The 12,126-nt window shown below is 38.2% G+C and overlaps 1 protein-coding gene across 10 annotated transcripts in view; it reads right to left on the bottom strand.

Moving 5' to 3' along the window:
* Positions 1-768: 768 nt before the first annotated feature.
* The window catches only part of suclg2 (succinate-CoA ligase GDP-forming subunit beta), a 301,122-nt gene continuing 289,764 nt past the window's right edge, over positions 769-12,126 (bottom strand). For all 10 annotated transcript variants that reach the window (XM_048548128.2, XM_048548127.2, XM_048548132.2 and 7 more), the window contains one exon: positions 769-1,860. In XM_048548128.2, coding sequence (XP_048404085.1) covers positions 1,745-1,860 — 116 coding nt within the window. In that variant the 3' untranslated portion in view covers positions 769-1,744. The remainder of the gene's footprint in view (positions 1,861-12,126) is intronic.

The following is a 12,126-nucleotide window of genomic DNA, read 5'->3' as shown; positions in this document are numbered from 1 at the left end:
ATATAAATAACAGCAAAGGATGACAAAGAAGAAAGCAAGAATTTTAAAAATGGGACCACAAAATGGAAATCAAAAACGATGATCAAAACCAATCCAAAAGGATGATCTGGACTAATGCGTACCATGAAAACTAATAATGATGACAATGTCAGCAAAAAGGTAGCGGGCAAGAGAGAAACAGCAGCAGAACAGGACTCACTGCTGACAAGCCAGTAGAAGCCGAAGGAATCAAAGGATCTCCTTGTGTGCATATCAATGTTAGGGTGAAGTTCTGAACGTTTTATTTCTTTATTTTTCTAATTTACTTCAGGAGTAATCTTTTTTTAACTTATGTTTGTTTTCTAAGTATCTGTACTTGGGTTCCTTTGTACCCAAGATGGCGCTGTAACGCAACAACTTTTAAACTTTTCACTATGCTCATTTGAGTACACGTGACAATAAAGCTAAAGCTATTTGATTCATTCAATTCATTCAGGCTCAGTCTACTTATCTCCTATCTCTGCTAGTAGCTCTGGTCAAATTCAGCTCGCTAAAGACATCTCTCCCACTGCAAACAATACGGTAATGTTTTAAGTAAGATGTTGTCAAGGTGTTTTCGGATGTCAACATATGCCATGTCATTCTGCTATCTGCAATCCTCATCAAATGTCAGCACCTTCAACAGAGAAGGGAAGAAAGAGCAAATTGAAAAAAACATAATCCTTTTGATGACAACAGATGGCAGATATGTAGACAGATTTTTTTTCCCTCCAATAAACAACTCAGCCGTTTTTAATTACTAAACATCATTTAATCACAGCATGAAGCTCAAAATATCAGGGAGCTTTAAGGAAGGGGTACTGAAGCATTCACATATCACAATATGCCTTCTCTTGAGAACTTAAACACTCATTTATTTTTCAGACACATCCATATCATTCAAATATTTTATTCATATTTGGAAGACATCTGATGCTACAAAAGGTAGCCACAGGAACAATTTATATTAACTTGCTTGCACTGATATACTTGGTTTCACAATTGTTTAAAGAACTGTAAGTATGAGAAAGGCCATAGAAGAATGAAACAAACATGTTTGGGCAGTCATGTTCTAGCACGTTAAAAAAAAGTTTTATAAAAAGAAAATACTGTTGAAAGAGAAGTGGAATTATTAAAAATCTGAGTTAAGAAAGATTATTTATCCATGAGAATAATTAATATATTCACCTGCCACATTCTATGCATGCCCAGACTAAGCTGGCTGCAAGGTGACTTCCTTAGCAATATTGAAGATTAAGGCTTTTAAGACAGCACCAATGTGATTAGGTCTGTGGCTGGACAAGCAATGGTGTTGTTTTAGTCAATTTGAAGATTACGGCAAAGGTTAAGCTCCTTCTTGCAATAAATGAAGGTTACAAAGATATTTTAAAAGAACATCTTGTACCATTATAATATTCAAGCTTCAAAATTCTTAAAAAAAAACATAGTTTTTCACAAAAAAATCACATTAAGAAATGATATTAGCATGCAAGGGCTTTCTGGAGTAAACAAATAATTCCATACTTTTGTAAAAACTTGTCATGTACAAACCTTTTTATAAATCTATCCCTGAAGGTTGTATGAATTTATTGAAAATTATTTCTGTTCATTCGATCATTGTGTGAGATACAAATAGAAAATCTATCATTCTAAAATTAGTGGAAACATGTGATTGGAGGATACAGTATAAAGAATGATCATTAATGGGATAATGCCCTTCATTCTGCTATTTTGGGACCATGCTGGCAACTGCCTTCTGAGCTGCATCTTCCAGATTGCTGGCAGAAGTGATCGGTAGTCCACTCTCATCCAGGATGCGCTTGGCTTCATTAACATTGGTTCCTAGAAACATAAAGGGAATAAAGGATGTTGGATGATAATAGGTAATAATTAAACAACATGCTCTCATCCCTTGAAACCAGTAGGTTTTGCAGATTAAAATAATGCCCTGACACGAAATTCATTTTATGCAAGGCAAGCAAAATATTGTTATTTTGTTAATTTGTTAAATTGCTGAAAAGAAACTGTAAGTACTTTTCCATCATACTTTGCAAAATGAGTTTGGATGCAGATTCATACTGTAGTGACCCATCTCATCCTTGGAAGCAAAAACACACCAAATCTAAATTGGGATCGGGGAGCATGCTGTCTGCAGGACTTAGATCCTGGGTTTCAAAAACACGGCCCCCAGTAAATTTCTACCTTATAACTTTGTTATTTTCTGATTCAAAAGTAAAATACTGCAGATGTTGGAAAGGTGAATTACAAACAGAAAGTGCGAGAAATAATAAGCCAGTCAGGTATGATCTGCAAAGGGGGAAAACAGTGTTAATGAGTGGAATTTAATCCAGACAACAGGAATCTCACTGGCTGGATGAAATGCTGGTGAGAGTCCAGCAGTGGTTCTTTTGGGGAAGGCCTGCTACATCAAGAGGTCAGCAGTGGAACATCTTCAAGAACAAAGTTGTGAACAGTTCAATGTCTTGTAATTTAACCTCTCCTATTTTCCATCCTATCACAGACCCTAATTTTTTTTCTTTCTCATAGAACATAGAACAATATGGTGCAGAACAGGCCCTTCAGCCCTCGATGTTGCGCCGACCTGTGAACTAATCTAAGCCCCTCCCCCTACACTATCCTATCATCATTCATATGCTTATCCAATTTGTTTAAATGCCCCTAATGTGGCTGAGTTAACCACATTGGCAGGCAGGGCATTCCACGCCCTTACCACTCTGAGTAAAGACTCTCCTGACCTTCCCTCTGCGCTTGTTCAAAACATATTACATTACTAACTTGGCCCAGTTCTGTTCAAAGTCCATCAACCTGAAACACTGGATGAAAGTTAATGACTACCTCCAAGATGAGTTTGAAGGCAGGGTTGAGGAGTGGAGTTGAATGGAGACCCTTGCTTCGTGCCAATTAAGTTGGGGTGGGAAGGTTCATGGATAGTCTTCCTTCCCCAATACCAATTACACAAAACAGACATTAAACAGATTTTAATCTCAACTCATTAAAAACCAGAATGGAGTATGCATTTCTATCAGGAAAAGTCCCATTGTTAAATAATATAGTCATAATATATTGCTATCTCACATATGCAAAGCTAACCTGTGCAATCTCATAGCGAAATCTTTAAATAAGTACCACAATTTATCTTAGATTAAAATAAGGTTGGTCTTCAATGAATCTCTGCTGCATGCTAATGATATAGAAAACCCCATTTGTAAAATGCACTTGATGCATCATCAACAATAAAACAACATGTTTTGTTTAACCACCATGATTTGGAAAATATATCCCAACTTTGAGTACAAATACCAAATTGTACACCAAAGGATAATTACTGCTCAAAATATGAACAGCAAAAGAAAAGTACATCTGTAAATCATGGAAGATATTTCTAGAATAAAATTATTCCACTGTTGTCAAAGTCTCAAGTGGCTCACAAAAGACAAATACACACTTGGATAAGGTACAGTTAATCACTGGAAAAGTCAATTCTCAATCACAGCTTTCAGTCTGGCATTTTTTGAGAAAAGAAGCAGGCTTACTGAAACAACTAAGATTTAGTATTTCGGCTGACATTCTGACTACCTGCTTCACTGCAAGGAACTGTCACGACTTTGGAATAATTGTTTGAATGTGAGAAATACAACAAAGCCATGTTTTGGAGGGTTTTCAAAGTTTCATTCATGCAGAACGCTGAAACTCGAATATACTGGCTTCTGGGGAAAAGAAAATTATGGTTAAAACAAGCCAAAGGAAGAGGCAGAAGGAACTTCAACTGGAAAACTAAAAAGGTTTCACAGTTTTAACAATTTGACACAATCATGTAAAGAAATATTTTAGCAATATACTTTTAATTACAATGCAAATGATTTTGTTTAAATTTTCATATCTAATTTCATAAGCAGGAAAAGAAATCATTAACATTCACAATTCTGGTCCAAAGGCTCTTTTCATCCAATTTGCTTTTGCTATTGACCTTTGTTCTTGCGTTGGACTTTTTTTTGAACAAGAAGAATTTCCACTTAGTATTGCTGTTGGGCAGAAAAATCAACCTCACTTCAGAGGAAAACCTCTGCATTGAAAACTGTCAGAGGAACTAGTGTATTTTTCAGTGCGTCCTCATTGCTGTCATGTTCTGAAAATTTTGGAGCTGTTTTCTGAATGTTTATAAATGAAACCACAACATTTTAATATGAGATAATTTCTTAATGACAATCAAGTTCTTTTTGTAGAATTTTGGACTTAAAGCTTCTGTATGAATTTGTTCAGATCAGGGAATGAAGCACACTCCACTGCTCTAGGCTATTAATGTACTCTGATCGTTATCCAGCAAGCTCATTCCATACAAGTTGCATATTAATAACATTCCATGTAATGGTATCAAAGCTGATATCATGGTGATCCGGATTGCTTGAATATCATACTGATATGGGAGTGACAACAGGCAGCAGACTACGTGACAGTATCTGGGATCATACCGTTGGAGTCAGAAAATTAGATTGCTAAACTGTGATCATATTTGATATTAAACCAGGATTTACATCAAATTTGCCTACATTAAAATCTGAAATCATGATTAACCAACATATAAAGCTAAGATAATAAAATTTAATTTTCCATTGTTGAAAGTAAATGTGGGACAGGCCTGTTAGGTAGCCACTAATGCGACACTCATTGCCGATATAACTTTATCTATCCTGCTCCAATTAACTCATTAAGAGCTAACAGGCAAATCTCAGGCAAGCCTTTCAGCCTAGAGCAGGCCTCAACACTGGTGCTCATGGTCACCAGAGCTGCCAGCTAATTGGAGGCCAGCAGTTCTGAGTCCTAAAGACTGGTTGGTTGAAGCCTACTCTTTGGGCAATTTAGCAGTGAGAGCGTGATTTTTTTTGTTCATGGCAAGAGTAAGGTGGAAGTAAAGGTAGATGGAGGTAATTGGAATCCTAGTTTGTAACCCAGGAGGCAGGTCATCCCGATTTCAGTGGACAATCCAGCTACTTATCTCACCTGCCAGGAAGACACGTAATAAGGAAATGGTGAGTTGAATCCCTTTAATGGCCATTAGTGAATCACTTAAGGGGCATAATTTATGTGTATCAGTGTGTTTGTGTGTCTGTGTCGTGGCAGGGCCAACTTGCTTAATTATTTCTCCCTCCTCCCCCTCTAAGGAAGGGATAACATCCTGATACGGTGATCTATGAAAGAGAAAATGCCTTGCACTGCCCAATGCATGCAAACCATCTATTGTGATGAAATATGCAAGATTCAATGTTAGAACCTATGGAAGAATTATGTGCAAGATTCAATGTTAAAACCTATGGAAGAAAAATGCAGAAGACCATACAAGAAAGAAATAAAATGGTGCGTATTAATTCAAATAAATTTTATATATGACAACAGCACTTTTTATTATGTTAGGATGCCATATACATTATGCAAGTATTGATCAACCTCTGAAATAGTGACATTGTTGTAAGGTTGGAAAGATGACACATTGAAAAGTCCCACAAATAGTACTGAAATAAATGAGCAGACAACTTGGGGATGCAGTTTGTTGAACAAATATTCATCATGATGCAAACAGATCCCCTGCCCTGCCTCCAATGAGCCACAGAACCTTTCAAAAAAAACCCAAAAGAACTGCAGACGCTGGAAATCAGAATCGTTTACATCTGCATATGAAGGCTTTTGTTGAGTCTGACATCTGAACGTTAGAACCTCCGAAATGCAGCACTGACCAGTGTCAGACTATATTTTAGTCTCTGGAACTGCCCTTGAACCCATAGTCTTCTAAATGAGAAAAGTGAATGCTACTGCTGCGTCAAGGCTAATACTAGTGAAATGTGACATTTTGATTGTAGAAGGGATGATGGCAAATAGATATAGCTATAAAGAACTTTCTTCAAAAGCAAATTATTTTATGGCACACAATGCATATGGGTAAAAAAGACATTCTATAAAATGTAATGTCAATCCAATAATTACTAACAATAACCCGTTTATTGTATGCAAGTAGATATGTTATGCACAAGAAATTATTGATACAGATTTGCCAATCCTTATCAACTGTACTGATGCAAATTTTTCTGCTTATCATGCACTCTAGACTTTTTGTTTCTAGGTCTTTATTTCTCTAGTTGATAGTTTTATAGCTTAAATACAGCTGGGCTAACAGGTGGCGAAAGTGACGGAAGATCAAACCTTTGAGGCTTTTAAGACTCGCGTTCAGAGGATATACTGCTATACATTACATCAACAGAACTGCACTGGGCATATCAATGACTCAGGAGGTTTGTTAATCTCCACCGATATTGGATTGTCAAGTGCAACCTTTCTATGCGTGACAAGTAGTGGGCCTTCTAGCCACACTGGAAACCTATTCAATCTTATTTAAAGAAAATGGCAATGTGATCAGTTTGATAAGGTTTTAACCCAGTTTTGTTGCACAGGCAGTAATCTGATGAATTGGAGGGGATTTGGCTTGAGGAAACAAGATGGAAAGTCAGGTTTATAAAGTAAAATCATGAAGATTCTAGAGGGGACCGAAAGAGAAGGAAACAGAAAGACACTCAGAGGAAAGCATTGATACCAATTATACATACTACAACTCATATTTGAAGTTGTGCCTGGAAGAAATTGAAGATCCTGATAAACCTGAGCATTCCTTCACGCTGAATAAACACAACACACTAGCCTTGATGTTTTTCCATTCCTGAATGAACAACCCCCTATTCGTGGATGTCATAGCAGTAAACCCATGCATAAAACTAGCAGAATTTCAATAGTTACATCCTTCTCAACAAGTGGCACAATTAGACAGTGCCTGCTGAGCTGACAATTGTTCAGACCAGCAATATAAAGAGGACCAAAACACAGCAATTAATAATGCAAACATAAAAATGCACAGTTTTGTTTATTTACAGACTTGTCGCATCACTCAAAAACATGTCATAGTAATATGAATCTAACGAATTATCCTACAGCAATTTTATGTAAAGGTGGAGCAAGCTTACGTAAACTGAACTGAACTGAATTTCTGGTTTATCTGCTTTTGATGGTGAGAGTTGAGGCAAGAGCATTGACTAAAACACGAAGAGATTCTCTACTGATCTTCAATTATGGCTGAGAGCATGTGATATCCATTGTACCACTGAGATTGAAGGACAGACTCATTTTGAAACGCAGTACAATACTCCTCAATGTTTGAGGGCTAATCAGGACTTTGTACTCCAGACTTGAAATCAGAAACCATAACCCTTGCTCAGAAATGGCAACCCTGTTAACATATTAATCCAAGGCATGTTATTTCCATTAAGCTGGAAGAACAAGACCTCAATTTCCACTTGGACACTTTACAGTTTCTAGGACTCAGTATTGAGTTCAACAACCTCCGAGTACAATCTTCCGTTGTTCATTTTCCTTGCAACCCACCACCCTCCTCTGGACATATCTTGTTTGCATCTTGTTGACGTGGCTCCCAGCAGAGCATATCTTTTTAGTTAATTGTTTTCACACCTTGATTTATGCCATTTTACACCTCCTTTGCCATATTCTCACTTCATTTTACTTTACCTCTGGGTAATCTGTTTCATTTGCTCCTCCATTTTCTAGCAACATTCAGTTCTGAAGAGGAATTACACTGGATTCAAAATGTTAACTCTGTTTCCCTCTCCACAGATGCTGCCACACCTGTTGAGTAGCTCCAGCACTTTTTGTTTTTAAACAATTAAGCTAATTGCAAAATAATTGCAAAATAATTGCATTGCCTGGATTTGAATGTTGAATTGCCATGGTTTAGCACTGTTTGTGCCCACGGCTCTAACAAATTTAACAATACATAACTTTAGGTCAACAAACACTTCTGGCAATTATCTTGGAATCTCCAGCATCTGCAGTTCCCATTATCTCTGAGGCTAAATCTTGTGTTTTACGCAAGTTATAAAATACCCATATAATCAATGATGTCAAAATATTTGCATTTTTTTATCTGGACATGCCTATGAATTGTGGAAATTTCAACCTAAATGCTTTCCAGAGAATATCACTCTTTCTGTTTGCATATATAGGACATTATAGTATTTTTGAGTGAATGTGGCTTTCAGCTTAAGATACATACTGCACATTACATAGCTATCAATGCCTCAGTACTGCAGCTGATACTCACAATGTATAACTTACATAAAGTGTTGGGAAATAATATTTCCTAGAAGTTGAGTATTATACACTGTAGTACGAGCATTCTGGTACTGTGCGTGTCCGTTACGTTACTTACATAACATCCACTAGAACTTCATTTACTGAGGCAAGATTGTTATTTGAAGGATACTAATGCAGTAGAAAAGTTACAAAACACAAAACCTGAAATATATAACCCTGAATTAACTAATTTTAAGATCAAGCTGTGCCCCTTTGTTCCACCAATTGCTGTATCATAGCACAGACTGGGCATTTTACACTTTCAAATCACATCAAACATGTTAAAGCTTGTACACAGCTTCACAAACATGGATTCCTTAAGTTATCTACCCTAATAAACAAACCAAACAAATATCCGTGTGCTTTCAGTATGAGAATCTACTCATGAGGATATACTTAAAAAGTCATTTTCATTAGGAAATACGTATCACTGATCATTGAAAGTTGTACATTCTGAAGACAGATGGGTGGATGGGTATGAATGGGATTGCGAGTGATTGAGAGTGTGCACTTGGAAGGCGAGAGCGTAGGTTCCAGTGGTCGTAGGTGTTGGTTTGAGAAAGTCAAGCCATATGTGGGTGGGGTAATGGAAGTGTGCAACTGAGTGATGTGGGTGGGTGGGTGGGTGGGTGGGTGAGAGGATGTCGACCAGTGAGTGTGTGTGGGTGAGTAAGCATATAGATTGATAGGAGCAAAAACAAAGTTGCTGGAAGAACACAGCAGGTCTGGTAACTGCGAAGGAAGAAACAGACTTAATATTTCAGGTCCGGTGACCCTTCCTCAGAACAATTCTGAGAAAGGGTCACCGGGCCCAAACGTTAACTCTGCTTTCTGCTTGACAGACGTTGCCAGACCCGCTGAGCTTTTCCAGCAACTTTGTTTTTGTTCCTGATTTACAGCATCCACGGTTCTTTCAGTTTTTATTGTGTGGATTGATAGGTATGCACGCAGGGTTCTTGGTGGGCAGGCATGTGAATCTATGTGTGTGGATGGGTGAGTTTGATTGTGTACATGGGGATGGGCACATTTGAGTGTCAAGGTGTGTGGATAAATGGGATTGGCATTAATTATTTCTTATTTCCTTTACACCATCGTCAGCAGGTGGCAGGTCCTGTAAATCACAAAGATTCATAATGCATTCTGGCTCTATGAGCAGGTTTAATGAACCAGTGGGTCATTTCTTCTCTGTCACTTTATAATGGATAACTGTGTTTTTGTAGTGTTCAGGCACTTACCAATCCCATGTTAAGAGCTTGTAGAGAGAGGCGTAAGATAAATAATGAACCAATGCCAGAATCACAGAGAATGGCAATTATGACTTTAGTTAGGGAAGGAGCAGAAACTGAACCACAGAAATTCGACCTGGGAGTTTCAGAATTGAGAATGTGGTAAAAACAGTTTTTCAAAAAAAAAATCAGATAGAAAAGGATGGTTGGATTTGTGCTGCAATTTAGAAGGACAGATGGTGTTTTTGATAAAGGGTGGTTTTGAAAAGGAGAACAGTGCTTGAAAATAGGGAAGCATTTACAAGTATCAACAAATGTCACTTCAACAGCACAACTAGCTACAGGTTCTGCGTCATTCAGCAGAGCTTCATCATTGACATAACAACAATCTCCCTCAATTAAGACTTGTACCTCATTTTTATACTCTCATTTTACCCTCATACACATAGCACTGCTCCAAGCCGCAGACCCACATCCTGGACACACTGCATGTTATGCAATCATGACAACCAAACGTCCCAAAACGATTGCACCCAACTCCTGACACACTGCCCTGTCTCCCGCAGGACAAGGTGTTAACTGCAGGCAGCAGGAACTAATCTGCAGCAAACAGGAATTATTTATTGCATGTCCTCACCCCAATAGAGCTCTCATTGTTGGACCATAAACGTGTGAGGCCTTGAAAAGTGGTGAAGCTGAAAGCATCAAGGGTGCTGCTAAATTCATACCTAATCCTCCACCTTACATATTGCATGTTGCCTGGCAGAATGGCTCTCATTATATGTCTATTGTTTGCTTTGTACATGGGCTGTGCACTGGAGGCAGGGTCCATGTGGTCAGTACATATTATTTGTCACCCAGTAGTCAGCCTCTGGTTGCTCATGTGGCATTGCTGAAATGTTGATACTATGACAGACTGGCACAGAGTAAAGGCATCAAATGATACAGGGATACCGGGTTAGTTTTGCTGAATATGGTCACACATCAATAAGACACTGAGGGACTGGATCATTTGCAATGATGATACATCTGAGTTTACCTGTGGTAACCACAAAGCAACAAATCTATGTTATATGGAAACCTGTAAACAATGCAAAACTTTGCATCGAACCACTTGCTTCTGACATTATGTTTTGCCTACTCTGCATATTTCTGGCATATGCTCCTGGCACCCATGTAACAACTGAAGAAAAGTGGCATGCAGCGTGACCAACCGCAGAACTGTCTTCGTGCACAGAGGAAATGGGATTTTGGGCTCAAACCAGCAACAGACTGGAAGCAGATGCACAAGTTGGATAGCTAGTCCACCCCCCTCCCCCTGCCACCCCCACTTGACTGTTATAATTGTGACAGGTTGGTGAATTCCAAAATTGGCATCTAAGCCACCATCAAGTAAAATAAGAGGCTAACAGTGGAATTAATCAGGTTCCTGTCAGTTTAGTGACCACTACATTTTTTTTTCAGTCTGTGGGTGGTGTGGTGTGGGGTGGAGAATGTTTCAACAGAGAATGTATGGAGAAACATGGAATCACTGAAACTAATTTCTGTTCTTTGGCATTTATCTACACTTGGGCACTGCAGAGCTGTCACTTTGAGAGGAATAAATTCAGCACAAGCTGATAATTCCACCATCATAACTAACACAAACTCCAGACCAGTAATTCAAAATAAGCCAAAAGACATATCGGAAGATACATTTTGATTCAGAAATTGAACGTTCACAGAAAAACGATGGTGTGGAGGGCTCTTCCAGTGTAGCCTCAGGACAAGAAAGCCCAGATTCAAGTACTACCTGGTCCAGAGGTATGCATTAATATTCCTGAACAGATTTTTACAAAATATTTATGAAATATGGTAATAGTAAACACTTGCTCTCACTGTCAATTTTGTAACATACTGGAAAAAATTCCTAACCACATAAATAAAGAAACTATCAGTTCGTTGTCTTCCTAGTTATCTTTCTAATCTGAGCTCAGCACTGTGCCCCTTTAAGATGAAACCTGGATGGCTGTGCTGCAATCAGGGAAAGAAGCAGGCTGTGAGAAATGTTTTCTATTACACATGTGCATGCATGGCTGCATGTCAATCTTAAAGAAACTGTGACGTGTAACAAGCCAGCCATGCACAGTCAACAGAAGTTGCAGTGAACGAGTGGTCAAATGAGAATGATTCATTGGGAAGCCGGAATAGTAATTGTAGTCAGGCTTTTTGATGAAAGATGTTTTAGATGTGAGTTCCTCCCTCATCAGCTTTCTAGATAAGTGCACTTCCTGGCATCAATCCCCTTCATTTACTTTAAAATCACAGTTGAATGAGTAACTCATGCTATAAACAAATGTCACAGACATTGGAAGCTTGGAACAAAGAGAAAATGCCAGAAAAACTCAGTTCAGGTAGGGTTCTGAAAAAAGGCCACTGACCTGAAAATTTAACTTTCATTTACCATAGGTTCTGCTTGACCAATTTTTAAAAAAATAGCATTCTGTTTTTATTACTAAAGCCTTTCTAAGGACCAACAATACATAATCTACAGTCTGCTAATGAGAACGGTAGGCTTTCAGAAATTTATAAAGGGCTTATTGTGAATCTATAGTTCAGAACAAACGTCAGCTTCACTGTTTCTTGCCCTGAAGCTGCCCCCAACACGAGCGAAGAACTCAGTTCTAATTATTTT

Source organism: Stegostoma tigrinum, chromosome 11 (genome assembly GCF_030684315.1).
Source record: "Stegostoma tigrinum isolate sSteTig4 chromosome 11, sSteTig4.hap1, whole genome shotgun sequence".
Classification (NCBI taxonomy): Eukaryota; Metazoa; Chordata; class Chondrichthyes; order Orectolobiformes; family Stegostomatidae; genus Stegostoma; species Stegostoma tigrinum.
Note: the sequence above shows the minus strand (reverse complement) of the source record. Positions and strands in the feature narration are given on the sequence as shown.